Source organism: Habropoda laboriosa, unplaced genomic scaffold (assembly GCF_001263275.1).
Source record: "Habropoda laboriosa isolate 0110345459 unplaced genomic scaffold, ASM126327v1 scaffold28, whole genome shotgun sequence".
NCBI classification, from domain to species: domain Eukaryota; kingdom Metazoa; phylum Arthropoda; class Insecta; order Hymenoptera; family Apidae; genus Habropoda; species Habropoda laboriosa.
The window spans coordinates 3112269-3133175 of NW_017100174.1; the positions used below are offsets into that span (position 1 = coordinate 3112269).

A 20907-nucleotide genomic window follows, 5' to 3' on the forward strand; every position below is an offset into this window, starting at 1 on the left:
TCTCGGTGGATGTAAGCTCGCTCGCCAAACTTCGTACGCGACACTCGTACTCTTGCTTCTATGGTGACTTTGCTCGTGTTTCGAGTTTGTTTGGACTGGTCGTTGTTTAGGAGCAATTGAAAGGAAAAGGTTGGATGAAACGCTCGTGCAAGGGTTGAAGTTGGTGAAAGGTTGCAAGTGTGTGAAACACTGTAATGAGTGGTAGTAAATCGTTTGATCAGCAAATACTGTCTTTGACGAAATATTCTCTTTTAAGTATACAGAGTGTCTGTATTGAACTGAACATCTGTCTATCTACCTATAGAAAAATTCTATCTGCGAAAATACAGAAAAATTTCCTCGCAGTTTTTCCAATCGTCCAGAAACGCGTCCGTGAAAACGTATTTCGCCGAGAATTTCGGCCGTTTCCAAGCGATTCGGTTTGATGCAAATAAAAGTGGCCAGCCGCAAGCCACGGAGAAGTTAGCGGTGGCTCCTCTGGGAAAAGGGAGGCCTACCGCGGCGAAGGGATGATGTCAGTCGGTACGCGACGTCTCTGAAGGGAAAATTGAAAACGCTGTGTGCATAGCAGCTGGGAGAGATGTAGGACAAGTCGTAAATTCGACTGGGTGTTAAATATACATGTGTTTTGTGTACCGGGGCAAGAGGGTCGAAGGATATATTGGAAAATAAGGGCTAGAGGGTTGTTCAGAATTCTACGAGGAATTTTACCTTTGGCTATTTCCCTAGTTATTGTGTTGTAAAAGCAGTTGTTTGGAATGTAGAACGGAATGGAAATACACGGAGGAAACAAAGCAAGTTATTGCACCTTGTGTAATTTGATTATCTTGTTAAGGTTATTTGAAAATCATCCGAAATTATGACAATGCTGCTTGAATGTTATCCAGGTCAAGTACTTATCGAGGTCATTTAAGATTATTCCTAGCTTATTCGAAGGTTTAAATAAAAAATAGGATCATATTTTTTTTACTGCAAGGGAGTCGATTTTTGAAAATTACTGGAACTGTTACGTAGATGATTGTTTCTCTAAACATCGTGCGTGCCAATAGAGATTTGGTGCTTCAGTGTTCTCCCAATAGTGAAATAAAGCTGATTACCGCATGAGTGAGATCTGTTACGAATATCGGTAGGCATTCGATCGCTTTTGTTGTTTGGCCAAACAGGATCTATTCAGCTCCGTTCTGAATAATTCTACAGCATCCCTTTTGAACCAATCACAGTTACAATTGGAGGCAGCATAAATCGACAGCTATGAAATCTCCTGGCGAGAGAAACAATTGAACGGCTAACGAGAATCTTTATTTGATTTGAAGTATAATTCTAGTCGTGTGAAGAAATTTCATAAATAATTTATAAATACCATTTTTCAATTACTTTTGTCGCAACTTCAAGTATTTCAGACACCTCCAGAACAAGCATAATTTTCACCCGGAAGGCTAAAGTATTAATCAGCAGAACTCGCGCTAGTTCAAGTAATCGTAAAGCTGATGAATCAAGGATTTATCGGTGGAACTGTTCCAATTAGTCGAACTATCTAAATCATCTTAGCAGACCTCTTCTGACTAAGTCCGGCACTTCAAATGGTTGCTTATATACAAACCGAAAGACTTAGTTATAGGAGATCCCAATTTTCCAAATTAATTTGTACCACGTCCTCTCTCGAGCAAGAGGCATAAGGACGAAACCTTAATTTTACGAGTAAGTTTTACTGAAACGACATACTTCTAAACTAATTACGAACAGAGACTGAATTACGAAGTAGCAGCAGTTACGTTCAAAACTTCCTCATACGCTGCACATGCAAAACTTTCATCTCGTCCATTTTTTATATTATATCGTAGCTCACGGTTCGAAACAAGATTCCTCGAAGTTTAGATAAGGAAAGATTGCAAATATAAAAAGAACACAAGAAATAGACGATACACTTGGAAATTACAACCACTGAAATTACTAGTTTTAACGAAAAACTCTAATACTGTACATTCTTAGAAGAAAATTCCCCAATTTTTATATCTCCGAATCTTTGAAAATTTCCTACCCAATATATTTGTATTAAAAGTCTACTTTTTAACACGTTTAGGACGACAGCGAAATTCACGAAACGCGGTGATAAATAATGCGATGACCCACCGGGGGGTCACGTCGTCAGATGGGAGCATCACTCGATAACCCATCGGTGGGTCACGTTGTCAAATGGGAGCATCACTCGATGACCCATCGGTGGGTCACGTAGGAGGATAAGAGCATCACTCGATGACCCATAGATGGGTCACATCGTCAAAGGGAAGTATACCGCAGTGAGCCATCGGTGGGTCACGTTGTCAGATGGGAGCATCACTAAATGACTCATCGGTGGGTCACGTCTTCAGATGGGAGCATCCCATAGTGACCCATCGATGGGTCAAGTGATCGAATAAGAGCGTCACTCGATGACCCATCGGTGGGTCACGTGACCGAATAAGAGCGTCACTCGATGACCCATCGGTAGGTCACGTGGGAGGATAAGAGGATCACTCGACGTCTCATCGGTGAAACACGTCGTCAATAGGAAGCATCGCACAGTGATCCACTGTCGGTCACTTCAGCAAACAAGAGCCTCCATCAATGACCCACCGGTGGGTCACTTTCACAAATAATATCTCCACTCAATGACCCACCGGTGGGTCACTTAGTATCGAAACCACTAAACCCAGAGATTCGATTCGCTCAAAAAAAAAAATCACAAACATCTACAAAACTGTGAAAAAGAATTTCTCGGAAGTGCATGTACTCACCAAAGAGCCAGCTGGTAATGTAAAATGGCACGGTTCGATTGCGACGTGTCGCGCAGGAAGTTGGCGAAGTTGTAATGCATCTTGGCGTTGTGGGGAAGAGACCGCAGGCCGGATCTGCAACAACGCGATTCGAGGTCAGACACAGGGTCATCCTCGGTCGACCTCGACGCAACCCTTTATCCTACCGCGATTACGTTCGATATCGCGTGGCTCGACTTTCGTTCATACACAGCCGCGATTGCATCGCGCTGGCGACGTGCCCGCGTTGTTCGACTGGTGACGAAGAGGCCCGCGTAAATCTTCGCGGAATTACGCCGCCATTCGGGGAATTTGGACCGGGGATCTCGTGCACCGCGAATTACGAGCCTGCGTACCGAACGAACGATTGCAGAGGGAATTTCGTTAATGTGAATTCTACCTGTCCTCCCCTTTAAATTTCCTGGTTTCACCCGTGTAATTTTTTATTTCATTTTATCCCTTCGTTGTTTTTTATTTCTTGCTGTTAATTCACTTTACTTATTGAGGAGGATAAATTAAATTGTCAGGTATTTAAAATTCAATGATTCGCTTATTTAGGGATTCGTCATTTTTAAGTCTTACTTAGGAAACGCGGGTCAATTCTATTTTGGTTAGTTACAAAAATATTGACTTCTGTGAAAATAATAAGTAACGAATTTTTATTACCCTTACTGAAAAAAAGTTTTTGGATAGTAGAATTTAGAAGTTATATGAATTTTTTCAAATTTTTTTAAAGACTTCTAAACATTAAAGGACATGTCGAAGATAAATGACCCACGCTTACGGTTTAAAGCAGGGGTTCCCACAGTGCGGCCCGCAAACCCTCGAAATGCGATCTTGAATTTACAGAGATAATTTACATTTTTACAAAAGAGTAAATAAATTTTATCATATTATAATTAAAAATTGTCCAGTTGAAAAAATACTAAATTTTACATGTAATACATCTTGTTATTATGTAGATTGTATACATTTTACTGTCTTAACGGCCAACGGCCGTAATTGTCTTAATGGCCCGCCAAATATTTTCGAATTTACAATTTGGCCCACCTAGGCAAAACTTTGGGAACCCCTGGTTTAAAGGCACCAAAAATACTAATTGCACGGTGTGTATGTATAATTTTGCGTTCACCGTATTTGAAAGAAATAATAGAGATTTCAATTATTACAGAAAAATTTTCTTAATATTTACATTCATTTACTCTGACAAATGAGACATCGCGTATAATTCCCACTTACAACATTAAATCCCAGCAAGAATTTCACTATTACACCCTCAAGTTTTATTTTCAAAAAAATCTCCACGCTACTAAATATCCTTTATCACAATTGTAGCTCCTGACTTCATAAAACTGGACACCCATTACAGCGGAACTTTATACTCTTACATTTTTACAACCTACCGAGTAATTTCTTCCTTATAGCAATAAACCAGCAAAACTAACTCCCTCAGTAATAAACTAACACGCTAAATTTATTTTCGAAAAAGCAAACTCCTCTAGCGACGAGTATTCGCAAGTTCCTCCACCGTATCGTGACAGACAAATACATTCTAAAAATGTCCCATTTCGGGTGAAATTGTTCGCCGATGAATTTCAAGATGAAACTCGATCGTTCCTGTTTTCGATTACGCAGAAAAGAAAACGCCAAACCGTCGAATTTTTTAAATTGTTCGCGTTCTATTGTGCGATATATTGCGCGTCACGAAAAACGACTGCGTCGAAACGCTGGAAAAATTCGCGAGAAATCACGCGAGAAGAGAGATTCTCTCTTGCAATTTCCTTTCGGAGAAGTTTCGCCGGCTGACCTGAGTAGGGTTTCTCTAGACGTCCAGTCTCTGTTCCGAAGCACCGTTTTGTAACATCCTAGGAGCAGCAGTAGAACGATTCCCGTTGTGATCAGACTTCTTCTGCGCGGAATGGCCGTCCAGCTGATTTGCATCCCGTACACGACCAAAAGGATCCATCCGACACTGTGAATTAATTAATTTTTTTGCTTCTTGTACGTTAAATAGCTTGTATCTTGTTTAGGAAAATTGATGAAATTATTATTACAGGTATTGTTTCAGTGGATATTCATATTATTAATAACGAAAGCATTACAGAGGACAAAGTGTTAATTACTACGCCGGTGAGTTTGAACACGGTATAGAATTCAGTGTACACAGGAAAACGTTATATTACACTATTAAACTTCCGTAATACTGAATACAATAAGCGTAATAAAATGTTATTACTACAATATCAAACTCCTATTGTTCTAGATTCGGTAAATGTAAGAAGACGCTATTACTACGCCATTAGACTCCCGTAATACCGAATGTACCAAGCATATGAAAATATTATTATTATACCATTAAACCGCTAGAGAATTAAGGTCGCCGAATGTTTGGATAAACAATATCACTTTGTTATCGTAGTTGTACTTATTTTTCGAGCTTCTGAAAATACTAGTGTTTTGTGAAAAAGTATTGGGAATGAATGAAGGAAGAATGTAATGTATCTCGTATGAAAATAGAAAAATAGAAAAATATTAGAAATTAATAAAGGAAGAATGTAAGATATTTCGTATGAAAGTAGAAAAACAGAAAAATACTAGAAATTAATAAAGGAAGAATGTAAGATATTTCGTAGGAAAATATAAGAAATTAGTTATTATTCTTGAGAGATCCGAAAATATTAATATTTCGTAGTAAAATATAAGAAAAATATTAATATTTCCTTAAAAAATATTGGAAATGAATAAAGGAAGAATGTAAGGTATCTCGTATGAAAATAGAAAAATAGAAAAATATTAGAAATTAATAAAGGAAGAATGTAAGATATTTCGTAGGAAAATATAAGAAATTAGTTATTATTCTTGAGAGATCCGAAAATATTAATATTTCGTAGTAAAATATAAGAAAAATATTAATATTTCCTTAAAAAATATTGGAAATGAATAAAGGAAGAATGTAAGGTATCTCGTATGAAAATAGAAAAATAGAAAAATATTAGAAATTAATAAAGGAAGAATGTAAGATATTTCGTAGGAAAATATAAGAAATTAGTTATTATTCTTGAGAGATCCGAAAATATTAATATTTCGTAGTAAAATATAAGAAAAATATTAATATTTCCTTAAAAAATATTGGAAATGAATAAAGGAAGAATGTAAGGTATCTCGTATGAAAATAGAAAAATAGAAAAATATTAGAAATTAATAAAGGAAGAATGTAAGATATTTCGTAGGAAAATATAAGAAATTAGTTATTATTCTTGAGAGATCCGAAAATATTAATATTTCGTAGTAAAATATAAGAAAAATATTAATATTTCCTTAAAAAATATTGGAAATGAATAAAGGAAGAATGTAAGGTATCTCGTATGAAAATAGAAAAATAGAAAAATATTAGAAATTAATAAAGGAAGAATGTAAGATATTTCGTAGGAAAATATAAGAAATTAGTTATTATTCTTGAGAGATCCGAAAATATTAATATTTCGTAGTAATCTGTTGCGAAATTCTTAATGCAATCGTTTCTCCGTGCAATTGAAACAAACGACAAAAGGGCGGCGATTACCTGGGCATGTACAGTACTCGTTCCGCGACGACGAATCCAACGGTAATAAAAAGATTGGATGCGGGCAGGAACGGCAGTACCAGGAACATGCAACCAAGAAGAAGAGGCGGGTGCCTCTGTTGCTGAAAATGAAACAGAGGTTGGTGTGTTAGACGCGATGAAAAGCGTTCTACCTTCGAACGAAATTGTTCCGCGCGCACGCGGAATGTTGTGTCAGCCACTAACCGCGTATTAAATAAACTTTCTACAGGCAAGGAACGTAACGCTTCCGCGTTCCGCTTCTGTTTCACGTTCCTGGCGAACGCTCGAGAAACGTGTCGCACACGCGTCACCGACCTTTCGATCGTGCCTCTTCTAACATATGTACATTTCTCGAACTAATTGGCAAATTCTGTAATTGGATTCTATTTTACACGCTGTGAAATGTTACACGAAATCCTGTTGTACCGCGGGAAAAGTTTTGTAACAACGGATAATCACCGAGATTGACGAAACTTTGGTACTCTGTTACCTATCGATGCAGCTATCGCGAATAGAAATGCGGCGGTATTTTTCAATACCTTGACTGACTACACTTTACAAGTTTACTAATCCTCCGATAAGTGTAAGTTTGTTTCACTTTTCATACCGCGTTATACTTTCTATTACGGGAAAAACGTAAGTCACAGCGTTATGAATACTGAGAAACTTATTTCCATACGCTCAGGAAATGGTTAAAAAAAATAATAAAACTGATCGTTTTTGGCATATCAAGAATAGATCATTTTCGGGAAAAATGTAAGCGTTATCACGCAAGGAACACTATTCTTGCCTCAAAATCACAGTTGGTGTGGTGTCGTATCGGTCCACAAATACGGGCCAGAAGTTAATAGCCCAAGCGAGATCCGGGAGTTTAGAAAACTGGAACAAGTACTGGGAAGAGCAGGAAGGAAGGAGATACGATTTGTGTGGTGATAGATTCGGAAATCTGGAACATTTAACAAGGGACTGCAGAGAAACAGAAAGGGATATCAGGATGGAAGACGTAGCAAGTGGGAGACAGGACAGAAAAATTGTAGAGTGGCTCGAGAAGCTGAAAAAGAGAGAGTGGCTGAGAACACCAAAGAGAATATTAAAGTATAAAGGAAGGGTAACAATTAATGGGTAATAAGTAGGGCGATAAGTTAGTAGAGTACGAGGGAATGTAATTGGGAAGAGCAGGAAGGAAGGAGATACGATTTGTGTGGTGTTAGATTCGGAAATCTGGAACATTTAACAAGGGACTGCAGAGAAACAGAAAGGGATATCAGGATGGAAGACGTAGCAAGTGGGAGACAGGACAGAAAGATTGTAGAGTGGCTCGAGAAGCTGAAAAAGAGAGAGTGGCTGAGAACACCAAAGAGAATATTAAAGTATAAGGGAGGGGTAACAATGTTAGGACAGCAAGGGGACGATTTTATGACACGTGGATTTCCAGTTCAGCAAACCGTTATTTTTAATTTAGCAGACCGGTCTGCAGCGAACATGCGGCACGTAGAATTTCTCAAATATTAAAGAATAGGCTATTGTTCAGTCAGTAAGGCAAGGTATCATAAAGTCACCCCCAAAGGGTCTTCGAAACCGACGCAATCTTCCGAACGAGTCGGAGAGTCAGAGTTGACCTGGCCGGGTTTTCCCCCCTTGTGGTCAAATTTCCATCCGGCAAGGATCAGCTTCGTCACCCCCGCTCCAAGGACGTGACTCGTTCCGGGCGCAATGGAAGAGGGTGATAGGGGGTTGGTCACTTAGTAATTTTAAGAACCTCCCTTCGCGTCCCTTCTTCAAATTTTAGAAGATTTGGAGAAGGGACGACTCGATAAGAAGGCCGACTTAGCTTAAGACCACAAAGTGTTAGTACACAGACCATCAGTTACATTAGAAATCTTAAAGATTCAGTCAGACTCTCAACGCAATACATTGAATCTTCAGGCGGCACCTAGTGCAATATTCCAAGTACGCGGAAATTAGTACCCGAGTGCTTAACACAAGTCAAATTCATGGCTGTGAGGCTGAATAAATAAGTATGCTACAAGAGGAAAGGCAGAGTTTCTTTCATATTGGACCGTAGTATCGTCAGAATTTCGACGCGAACGAACCTCGAAACAGGAAAACGGCGAACGTCGTGAAAGAAGTCGTTTCCAATGAACGTTCTTTTCGAGGATGGACGACAGAGATCACGCGCGACCAGGGCTGGATTAAACCGGCAGGAAACGAGATCAGTGTAAGAGGCTTCGAGCGGAACTGATTGGGGACGGTTGTTTCTTCCTGTCACGGCTAGACGTATATATTTGGAAGCGATGGGGATGATCAAACGGTTCGCCGTCCCTCGACGGCCCGTTTGATTTCCTTCCGGTTTGCTAGATTTACCGAAAAGTAGATTTTTCAAGCAGCCTGTGAAGGAAGAAACATTCTTCGGGCGAATGTTAACAAGATTTTGCGAGTTTAATGAGCAACGTTTTGACGAAATTGCGTTAATTTGAAGTAATTTCGTGTGGAAATATCTTTTGTACGGAGGGAAAAGGACGAGTGTGCGCTTAATTTTATTTGGAGTAAGGGAACTTTAAATATTGAAGGTTTGTACTGCTTCTTTAGAAATGATTGAATTAATTAACATCTATTTTACTGTCATACTTAAAAAATGCATTAATATAGCACAGAAACATCCCTTCTCTGTGTGGCTATAATTTGGAACTTTCGTTTCATTTCCTACTTTAAAATACAAAACTAATTTCTACAATTGAAAATATATTAAAGAATAGTCCTTCGGTTTTTTCTTCAGCGTGTTGAAACTTGAACGTGCTAAATTCAGAATGAAAAAGATGGCCGAGACGAACGTTAACAGAGCTAGACTCCGTCTCTCACAAATCTGAGATCGCTCGAAGATTTACCTGATTCAGAGCGTACAGCTGAAACGTAAGATTGCAGCAACGAGGACGAAACTTGGAAGATTCTTGCAAACGCCGAGGCAAAATTGAGCACCGTGAAATCGGACAACATCGAGACGTTCCAGAACAACGCGTCCGCCGACAGCTGTCTCCTCTTTGTGTTGCCATTCGATACGGGGATTTTCACGGAAACGTTGTTCAGACTGATGGCTGAACGTCACGAAACGAAAACTCGAAGACGGGGACAAAGTAGAAAAAAATAGTACGATGACAGGAACGCTTTAAGCTCGAAAGAATTTCACAGGATAAACCGCGATAAAGATGTCGGAAAAGGATGTGAAGTGTAATCGATGGATGGAACATCGATTCAAATTCAGAATATTCTGTTAACTTCCGATACAGAGAGACTTTGGATTAACAGAAACTATGAATTATTGAGTAAAACAAAGAAAAAAATAGGGAAGTCTGGTGAAAAGTATGAAACAGATCGTGCATGGTACGTGAAAGGAAGAACAAATCCTCGTTGGAGCGTGAATGATCAGAATGACTTGGACAGGACACTTAATCAAAAATGATGAATACAGAAAATGGAAACGAAGATTATCGTGACGTAGAAGTCAACGGTGACATAAAAAATGGAGAGATATTATTCGGTGATATTTCCATCGATAACACAATGGACAACGCAGCGAGGGAGTGATAAACTGTCGACTGCAGAGCTACCTGTGAAAATACCTGAAGCGCACAATGAAGCGCGCCGAAATAAACGACCGAACGATAAATCGTTTTTCATTTCGAAGCCGCTTGTTTTGCTGGTAAAATTGCAAGGCGATACGATCTGTCCAGAAGAAGATTCGAGTATCAATGATCCACGGGTAAAGATCGCCGAAAAAAATAAGAATAAATAAAAACAACTGTGCAAGGAAGAAGCGAGATTTCGGGAATGAAAGCTGAAGAAATTGCTACGAAGCAAGACGACAGAAATCTTGCGTGGAATTATTTCGTGGTATCTCGATGAATCAGCGAAGATGGACATTTCCAAAGATATTTATGGGAAATATAACAAACACCGGAGCACAGTTGAAACATCGATTCTCGCGGGGAAACGCGTCCGTGTGAAACATCGCGAGGGTATTGAAGAGAAATCTATGTCTGGTGAAGAGGTGCAGGCTGAAAGGGAGAAGCGAATAAAAGCGGTGAATCACGGTGGAGCGAGGCGAGAAAGGTACATAATGCTCCATCAGGAGATCGTAGCGATTACGCGGTGGAATCTCATGAAAATATTAAACACGAATGGACACTGTTAGAGGATGGAAGTGAAACGTCGGCGAGAAATTTGGGATAAAAAATGGAAAAGAAGGGGAGACAACTGTGACGAGCGGAGAAAGAAATTTCAGACGAAGGATAAGAAGAGGAAGGATCGTGACATGAAAGACGCGAAGGGAGAAGGATTTACAGTTAAAAATTCAGAAAGAAAGGAGACTCGACTTCGGGAATTCGAAGGAAGATGTGGAATGGAGAGGGGAAGTTTAATTTGAAAGAACTGAAAGGAAATCTGAAGCCAAGACGATTGAAGAGAAAAGAGAAATCGTAGATAAATAATGTAAGGAGAAACAAATTTGGGCCAGTGAATGTAGAAAGGAAGAAGTTTAAAAATTTGAAAGGAAGAAAAATTAGGACAAGATAGGAAGAAAAAGAAATTCGGAGCAAAAAGTTTGGAGGCAAGAGAGAAATATAATTTGGAATACCTAGATAAAAAGAAATCTGATCTAATGAATTTGGAAGAAGAGAAATCTAGGCTACCAATCGTTGGAACTATTATCATATTGAAAAGATCGATGAAACTTTCGTTGATTCTGAACGAGGGACACGAAAAGGCAAGAAATATGAGAAGCATCGAACTGGCCAATTTGACGACATATAATGGTTAGTTTTCTGAAAGAAGGAAAATTGTAAAAGGGTGTCCTCGATAGAGGCACTTTGTGTAGAAACGGCTTTGAGACTGTAGAAGGACGAAGACAATCGTTAAAAGAAGATTATGAAATGACGTCGTCATGAGAAGTCTTTGAAGGTGTACGAGGGATACGGAGTATCTCGAAATTAAGCTAGAGAAGATGAGAAGCTTACTTTATACGGAGGACCTATGCACAAAGGTTTAAGTAGCGATAAAACGGCTAAGGATCATTGCAATTTGAAAAAGGTTCATGATCCGAGTGATGAGAGAAAAGATGTAGCACATGGAGTGAAACAAACAGGGATATCATCTGGCAAAAGGGAATTAAATGGGACAAAGAGAAATGGGAAGAAGCGCGAAAAATTATTACTCGATACAGAAAATTTTCAGAGAAGAGATTTTCGAAATGAAATGATAACAAAACAGAGGTGTGTTCGGTAAAAATGTATTATTCGAGAAAGATTAATAAATGAAAAAAATTGCAAAATGTTATTTGCATGCTAAAATTCGTAATTAAGACGATCAAATTTATCGCGAAAAGGGGATTTCCAATAATTTCACAATTATTCCAGAAAATGCTGATTCTGTACGCAAATTTAACAGAGTGTTAAATAAAGAGGAAACTCTACTACAGGCTTGAGACGTGCATCAAGTAAGGAATCTATCTCGCACGGGAAATGCTCTAACAGGAAGTCTTACTAATTCTGAAGGAAACGGCGAATTCTCAGCTGCAACTATAGACACACGTTGCGAAACTGGAGGATGAAAACAAAGCGCTTTGCCGAAGAGATGGTGACACGTTTGAAACACAATCTGCTACGAGCGGTGATAGTAACTCTGACTGAAGTACTACTGTAAATAGGGCTGATAATTTAGACAAAATCGAGATTCGCGATTCTCGCGTAGATTCGAACCAGTTAATTACCGTAAATATTCTGATACATTTAGCGAAAAACGACTGTAGAAGGTAAAAGTTGTGTAAAAGTAAGAATAAACGGAGCAGTGGAAGTTAAATACCGCTCGTTCGACCGAATCATTAATTAGAAAGAAGAAGTCACGTTTCACGGTGCAACACAAGGGCTGAAATAGCGGCAAATGATATAAACTTGGAGCAAGCATCCGACTCATCTTCCACTACCGAGCTCTCCAAGTTCTCTGATAATAGTGATACCTCGGGGGAGCGTAATATATCATCAGTTGCGATTAATCAAGTGTCTGGAGAAGAATTGGAACGAGGGAAAACTAGGAAGCGTTACTGATGTTCAAGGAGGCTGATGTTCATTCGTCTAAACACCACGATTCCAATATGATTAGCAATTTGTCACCGAGGAGCGGCGGAAGAAAGGAAACGGACGAAGGAGAAACAGCTTTCTTAACAACTGAAAGATAGCGATACCGAATCAATTATTTCAACCACAGAAAATATTTCTAAATTACCAAAAAGCAAAAATTCAGAAGAGTTAAAAATAGAGAAAAAATTGATAAATTTACAGAGTGCGAAGAAACAGGTAAAGATGACACTGTGCGTTGAAAAAATCACTTGAACCACAGCAAATATTTCTAAATTACCAAAAAGCAAAAATTCAGATGAGTTAAAAATAGAGAAAAAATTGATAAATCTACAGAGTGCGAAGAAACAGGTAAAGATGACACTGTACAATCAAAAAAGAAGTTCAATACCGACACTTGGCAAATTGATAAATCTGAAGAGTGCGAAGAAACAGGTAAAAATGACACTGTACAATCAAAAAAGAAGTTCAATACCGACACTTGGAACAAAAGTAACGAGTAATTAACGATCGTTACACAAACGTGAATCTCAATGAAGGAGAAAAATAGACCGAAGGACGCCTCGCGTCGAAGAACACGTACAAAAAGCTTCCTTGAGCAAAAGTGAATCGATTACGCGTCGTTTAAATAGAGAAGAAGCGGTTGAAGGGGGATCGAAACACAAAGATCCAGGTGACTGAAAGTAACAATGTCACCGATCAAAGTGAAGAGTCATCATCCAGGTTGTGCACCCTAAAAGCAACGAAGAAAATGAACCTTCGTTGTCCGTTCGAAGCTTCGTAAGTTTCGAGAATAATGATAAATTACGCGGAAGAAGGGCCCGTAATACGGTGGATTAATCGGATAAAATAGTGGGGGAGGGACAGGACCGAACGAAGATGAAATTACGAGAAACAATATGACGGAGGACGGCGAGTAGAAGACGCCATCTGCAACGCGGCAATTAATCGAAGACAACGAACTCGAAGCGTACTCGGTTACGAGCATTCGAGAACTGCTTTGAATACCAAAACATCCCTTCAGACGTGGATGAAAATCCAATTACACGTCGTTTAGCTGAAGAATCCGTGGCACATTCTATTAATTGGACTGATAACGAACGATATAAAGAGATATCGAGTAAAGCTGTTCGAACACGCGAGGAAATGCTCTCGACTAACGGCGAAGTGTGCGATCCTGGCTTGAAGCACGCTTGTTACAATTAGGATCTATGGAAAAGTTGTCCGAGTCGATAAAATTGCGAACGGTGAAAAAATTGCAGATTGAATTGAAAAAGAGGTGCAAAAATATCGCGGAACAGGAAGATTTCGACGGATACAAAGTAGAACGTCGAGGAATACTTTTGAAGGATATAACGATGTTTTTGTCGAGGGTAACGAGGAACGTGCAGGGAAAATGGAGGGAAATAAATTCACGAAGGGTGTTCTAAATGTGTCGCGTGTAACTGCATCACTCGAGGAAAGTGACTGTAAGATTGGCGATGACAGTGTCTGTCGAAAATGTGACAAGCTGTTGTCCGTACTTTTTGAGAAAGTTGGCAAATTTTTCTCGCGAATGTCAGGCGGACAGTGTCGACGAGAACGTGTGTATAAAAAATAGAGATGCGTGAAAAGACTGAATGCTAAGTCATCGGACACGTCAATTCAATTCCATTTGACAGACTTTGCTTTGGAAAATTTCTGTCTTTCAAACAGATTCAGTCTCAAACAGATTTAACGTGTCCGATCTTCTTGATTAGCAGTCCGTATACTTCGAACAGTATCCTGAAACAAATTTCCACGAAAGAGGAATGTTTTTCTCAAATATCCTAGCAACTCGGAGTTCTAAGAACGAGCGTCATTCTTCGAGCAAGAAAGTCGAAAGCACAAAGTCGAGCAGACCTTTGTCCCATCTTTCTCTGACGTGATCATCCAACGAAACTAGCCGAGAAATTTCAGTCGCTGAATTCGTAAAGAAACTGCAACCTAGTTTCTGGAAGTTTGTGTAACCACTGTCAGAAGTCGTGCATAAAATTGAACCGTCCGTCTCTACATCTATGGAGTCGTTTAAATCGCGTCCCGATGAGAAAGAACCTGTGAAATCAGTGAAATCTTCTTTTTGCACTTCGTCCTGAATAAAGTTTCAGGGCTCGGAACCGCGAATGACGATTTCTGCACAAATTTACATATTTTTGAAATAAAAATGCATCGATCGAAATCGAAGCGGCGAATATACAGTTTCTTCCGTCGTTGGGGTATTTGTGAATTATAGTTCGGGTCAAGATTTAAGTTCTTCAAGGCCACTATCATACGTGGAAATAAAATCGCGCATAATCTTCAATTTTATGACGTTATCGAGGTAGTGATTGAGCTCTAAATTGAGTGATAAGCTCCAAGTTGAGCTTCTGAAAATTTACATTAAAATGATAGAAACGTTATGGTGGGGGAAAGTGCCGTAAGTGTCCTTCAACGCGCGAAATCTTCGACCGCGACTATAACAGCCACAATTTAGAAACCTTAATTGATCCTTTCAACGTTCAAAGGACTGAAATAAAAAGAAAAGTTAAAAGCGTTCATTTTTATTCGAGGAAAATCACTTACTATCGGAATAAACGCGGGGACACGTTGATACAAATCACGAGCGATTATTTCACCGATACGATTAAATTGTCCTAATTTCAAGGAAATATTGGACTCGCTGCGACAGATTTTATCCGTCCATCTCCGTCGTAACACGTTCCCGCTAATCGTGCTCACGATCTGACACTGTCCATTTTTCCTTTTCCTCTTTCGTGCCGAAATTACCGTCGTTTGTCACGAGCGGCGCTGGTAAATAAGCTCGGAAAGAAGGGGAATAGAAACGATGAAACGATTACGGGGCAGGAAATGAGCGAATGCGAGGCAGCGGAGGCCAGTTGTCGTCGCGTATTTTAAAGATGTGTTAGGCGCGAATCAATTTCGGGTCAGCAGTTTCGTGATCAGCGACCGTGCGCATTGACCGTTCCAATGGCCTCCGCAGGACAAACGGGAAAATTACTGTCTGACATATTTGCATATCTCCGTGAAACCGTCGTAAATTCACGACCATATCGGTTCAGCCAAGAGTACGGACATTCTCCCTTTAAAAATAATCGATTCATCGCCACTTGGATCAACAACGACGAAAAATTTATATTTTTCCACCAATTTACAATTTTTGCAAAATATTCGTGTAATTTAATTTAAGTTTATAGATAGAATTTGTTCTTTCTGATTGAACAGTTTATTTTCCACTAATATTTTTATCTCTCTCTTTTTAGTTTCAATATGTTTTATCTAGTCGCTTGTTTTTTTTTTCTATTTGAAAAATAATTCCCCTAGTACAGGTTCAGACAATGTTTCATGGATTTCCAATGTTTTCTATACGCCATAAAAATATTTCTTTTCCTTTAAACAGATTTAGCACGCACATAAATCTTACTTTCGCGAGAGACAGCAATAACAACGTTGGATTCATACATGGTGGGAGAATTTTTGAAAAATTTAGTACCATCCGCAAACAGAAAATCGAATCACTGACCTCCTTTCTATACGGGGAGTGGGGAGTCAACAATGGAACGTTTAACGATCGGTTACGATGAAATTATTGCTCGTACGTATTCCGCTAGTATATAACGTATTGCGTGAATTTTAAATACAGGCTTAACTTCCCACGCGAATTTAACGAACAGAAAAATAAACTGAGGTAGAGGAAGAATAAACCAACTGCTTTCTCTGCATATCAACATTTGCACGTTGCCAAATGCCTACAAAAATTTTCCTTATAAAATAAATAAAACTTTACTTGGTCGAAAAATCTGACGTTTACCTTCAAACACAAACGACAAAATTAAACTGAAACTTCTACAATTTTCAACCTTACATCCACGTTCCCCGCGAAACTGTCCACGAGAGCAAAACAAAAGGCCAAAGCGCGCGCCGGTCGTCTCGCAGAAATCCATTTGTCGATCAAGCGAGAATCTCCCTGGGAACGTTCCCCTATCTCGCGGTATTCGTGCCACGAAACGTCTCTCTCTCTCTCTCTCTCTCTGCCTGTCTTGACACGAAAGTGTGTCAAAGATGTGCGCTGAATGCAGACAATACAGCATCGAGAACAATGCCGAGAGGCGTTATTACAGAAACGTCCCTCAAATCGGATGCTAGGCACAAAGATTATCGCGACGACGACGACGACGAAAGAGGACGAGGCCTCCGTTCCTCCGTGAAGACATCCAGTTCCATCAACGCCACCGGTGAGTACAACTACGCACAGCCCGCCTTGATCTCGCTCGTTCTAACTGCCACTCTCTTGACAAACGCCACGAAGAAAGCGTGGAACGAAGACAGGGTAAGAGCGAGACGACGTTAAAACCACAGATATGGCCTCCTTCGAGAAAAGTGGTTGCTGAAGCTTAAAGGCCGGTCATTACGCTGAACGCTCAGCCACGTTACTGATGGATGACCCGGAACACAGAGAGAGAGAGAGAGAGATGGCCAGTCTTGGCTGCTGGAGAGCCACCCAACGTTGCTGCTGCACAGTTCAGCTCTACGAGCTCCGTGGCTACCGTCGCGAAACTTTCTTTGTGGCTTTTCAAACAAGAGTACAACTTCATCATAGGCCGGTTTGAGCCCGCGGGGACCACGCGAAACTTTGCGGTTCGTTGCTCCGCGTATTCGTGGCCGAATCGTTTAACGGGCGCAATGGCTTCTTGCGAACGATAACTGGCCGGTCGTTTAACTTTAGTTGTTGTGTGACGTGCGCGAGCCTGTTACTACTACCGAGCTACGCTCAATTAGCCAACTTTCTTTCCGCGGGGAGATTCACGGGAGAGCGGAGTATGTACGAGGGAAACCAGACGATAAAAGTTAATAATTTCGAGCTATTAATCGGCCGGCACCGACCAGAGAGACTTAATTTCGTTACGTAGCCCGTTTAAAGGGTATTAGAGAAACAGCTGACGGGAGAATGTTGTGGGTTTGTTCGAGACAACCGAGGAAAAATTAGTTCGATAGAAGTTTCTGTACAGAGGAGAATTGAATTTATTTGAATTAAATTTCATCGATTAGATTCGACTCTCACCTCGAAATCCGTGAAGGCTTTGTACGTGAGGATCAAACAGCCGCCGAAGAAGAGACAGGTCGCTAGATTTCTGGTGTCTGCCAGAGAAGCGACCAAAGGAACGGATCCCATTTGCCAATCGTGCGACAGCGTCGTAGGGCAGAGTAGCAACCAGCAATTCAGCGCTGCCAGATAGCAGAACGTCAATAATCTGAAATCAAAAAAACCCGAGTTGTTCTTGTTAACGACGTCGATAGGTGTGAAAAGAGGAGAAAAGGTGAGAAAAAAGAATGGAAAAGAGTGTAATGTACGTGGAACGTTGATGTATCGTAGGAGAAGAGTCGCGATTTTCGCGGAATAATCGCATTTCGCCGCAACGCCTGCGTCGCCGTCATGCTTCTGGCACGTACGGCTTATTACTATCCGTAAGCGTCAATCATGTGTCACTGGAGTGCTCTGTTGGACGTGTCAAACTCAGACCCCCGGGGACTGCGTTAAATAGCACATTTTACCCCTGTCTTTTTTCCCTGCATTACTGCTATTATGGGGTTAATGCACGTTTCATTTCGGTAAAACGCGACGAAGAGATCTCTTTCTTTTTTCTCAGGTACCAAGTTAAATCATACGCAGGGAATATCGATTAACTCGTCATTTCTTCCATTTATTTATACCGATGAATTAAATTGACATGAATTTAAACGGAGTATCTCCACTTAACACATCACTTAATGTATTTCGATTTAGCTAGTCAGTATTCGAATACCGGAATCAGCCGATAATCAACGCAAATAAAGAAGCACTCTTTGGCTTATTAAACCAGCCAAATCACGCGCATTCTTTCACCAGTCTCTCACTCCAACGTCCAAAGCGTACCGCACAAAGCAGGATCGATTTCGACCAATATTCAAAGTGTCCTCGACGCGCGGATGCATTAAATGCCCACCTCTCGTCGTTCCACTTAAGCAATTACCATCGAATTTGCCCCCCCAAATTTAATCGTTCCTTTGTACACGCACGAATCGAAGTCTCCGCCTAACTCGATCTCAACTTTCCTTCACCCGTTGCACACTTAACTCTCTCATCTGTGACACTCTTCTTTCACCGTTTCATCTCGACCAAACCAAACCCAACTCTCCCTTTCTTCGCGTTTCACACCGTCGTCCTCCAATGCTTCCACCTTTCTCTCCTTCATTTTTCGTCCCGTCTCGCAAATTGGTCGACGATACTTCGCGGCGAACAGCGAGTCCTCGCGGCTGGTATTGTTCGACTGGCGACGGCGACGGTGTGAAGAGGTCGAACGACGACGCTGAAGAGCCCAGGCGGCCTCGAATGCTGACGCGAGGCTTCTCCATTTTCCCCGCTATCAGCATCCACCGATATAATCACCGATATAATGGCCGGCCGTCCCCCGTGCCAAGCATCTCAGCCATCCTCGAGGAGCACGGTCCCGGTGTATCGTCGCGCCTACGACCAGCTTACTCGGCAAGTCTATTGTTTGCCGTACACCAGAGGACGCGTTCGCGTTACACGGCCGCCATCACCCGCTGTTAAATATTCGTCTCGCTCCTGGGACCGTTAATCCAGTCACTGTACGATCCCCTCTAATTGTCATCGCTGTTGGATGAGGTATTATCAAAATCGACCGCGTTTAAGCCGCGCAGCCATCGAACGTGGATCAATGGCCTGTGTGTTCCCAATTGGATGCTCGAATTCGGTTCGACGGGTTTTACGGGAATATCGAACGGAGAGATTTGTGAAAAATTTTTGAAAGGGAAAGAAGCTTTTACCCAAGGTATTTCCACTTCCGTTAACCCTCGTACGCTCCTCGGGTGAAAATTCACTGTCCAGATGCTGTACTATGTTTCCGAATGTGTTCTAACTTCGTGTATTCGAAATTCACAAATTTAACTAACTTTCAACGAAACATAGCGTAAAAGATTGCCGACAATATTAAGCAAAATATGGAGCAACAATGGGTGAAATCGTCGTCGGCTGAAAGTATTCTAATTTACCGTCAATTTGACGCGGTTTGTTCGAGGATTTTCTTGAAAAATATATCACGTCGCTAAACATTACTCCACTTAACGTGTCCTCATTTGCGTACAACACGTTCGGATAACGAGTTTCACGTGTGTTCTACTCATTTTCTAGATTTAATAATGCCGCGCGCGGTAAGCCGGGTAACGCGTACATTACATTTGGCTTTATGACAGAGTACATTGTACCGAAATTCTGAGGAGCATAATTATCCGCATTAACGAAGAACTGGAAGAACTGTAGAGAAAGTGAGCGAGGGCGGGACACAACTGGAAAATATAAATATAACGTGTGGAAAGTGGCATTGTGTCCTCTTCTAGTTCCCCGCTCGCGTACGTAAAGAGCAACGTGCAACATTTCCCGCTTTCGTCGTACACGTACATATGCGCGTTGTTTCAACAATAGAACGTCGCCGGATTTGTTTTAAAAGAGCCTCACTCTGGATTATTAACACCCTACAACCGAGGGCTTCGCGTTGCTTTTCATTGAAAGGGAAACATTCGTGGCGCAGGGGTCGCGCGAACCCCGTTGCTCGTCATTTTTCCGTTGTAAATACAATACCGGGGACTTAATTAAACGTATTGTGCCTTTTCACGGGCACAGTTTGCCGCGATAATTCCTTACGATCGTTGCTCGTTGCGACAATTTCTGCCGTTCGACGCGAGGAAAGTAGCTAATTCGCCGTTAACCGTTTACAAATCACCGCTGTAATTCCTTGCTCTCCGCGGAGCAAAGGAAAGTGTAACAACTTCGATTTTTGCACACGTTCTTTTTTTTCCGTGTTTGCACGAGGCGAGTAAAACGGCAGCAGTGAACTAGTTTTCAAAGTACACAGCCTAAGTTTCCATCAGTCCGTAGTTACGCCAGTTCTGTGTTAGTTTTCGATTTGTAGCTGCGAAACTTTTAACTTCGCGTCGGATCATTATGTATCCAACGTGAGGCTGGAGTTGCCGCGTAAGGTGTATCACAATTCTTCTTTTATCCAAGGAAGGGAATTACGCGGTACAGGATACTGGAGCAAAGTGGAGGAATAATTAATACTTGAAAATTAATTTTCAAAAGGGAAGTCAGGCAGATTCTTCTAACCACGTTTCAGCTAGGCAAAGATAAACAATCTTGCTCGCTGTCACATCGTCGATTCTACCAATTGTAAAAGCACGTCACAATTTTATACGATACAAAGGAAGTAACACTTTACATTCGTCATTTCAACGAACCGATTTTTCAGATTTAGATTTGCAACAGAAGACACTTGTCAAGCTCGTTCCTCGAAATTCTAAACTTCGAATTACCAACTTCCTAGTTGAAACGAGT

General features: G+C 40.8%; 1 protein-coding gene across 1 annotated transcript in view; it reads right to left on the minus strand.

The window, feature by feature from the left end:
* The window catches only part of LOC108578720 (transmembrane and TPR repeat-containing protein 1-like), a 175595-nt gene that overhangs the window by 55340 nt on the left and 99348 nt on the right, over positions 1-20907 (minus strand). Inside the window, exons 7-10 of the mRNA XM_017942098.1 lie at positions 17578-17767; positions 6355-6476; positions 4600-4764; positions 2775-2888 (exon numbers count right to left, since the gene is read on the minus strand). Coding sequence (XP_017797587.1) covers positions 2775-2888; positions 4600-4764; positions 6355-6476; positions 17578-17767 — 591 coding nt within the window. The remainder of the gene's footprint in view (positions 1-2774; positions 2889-4599; positions 4765-6354; positions 6477-17577; positions 17768-20907) is intronic.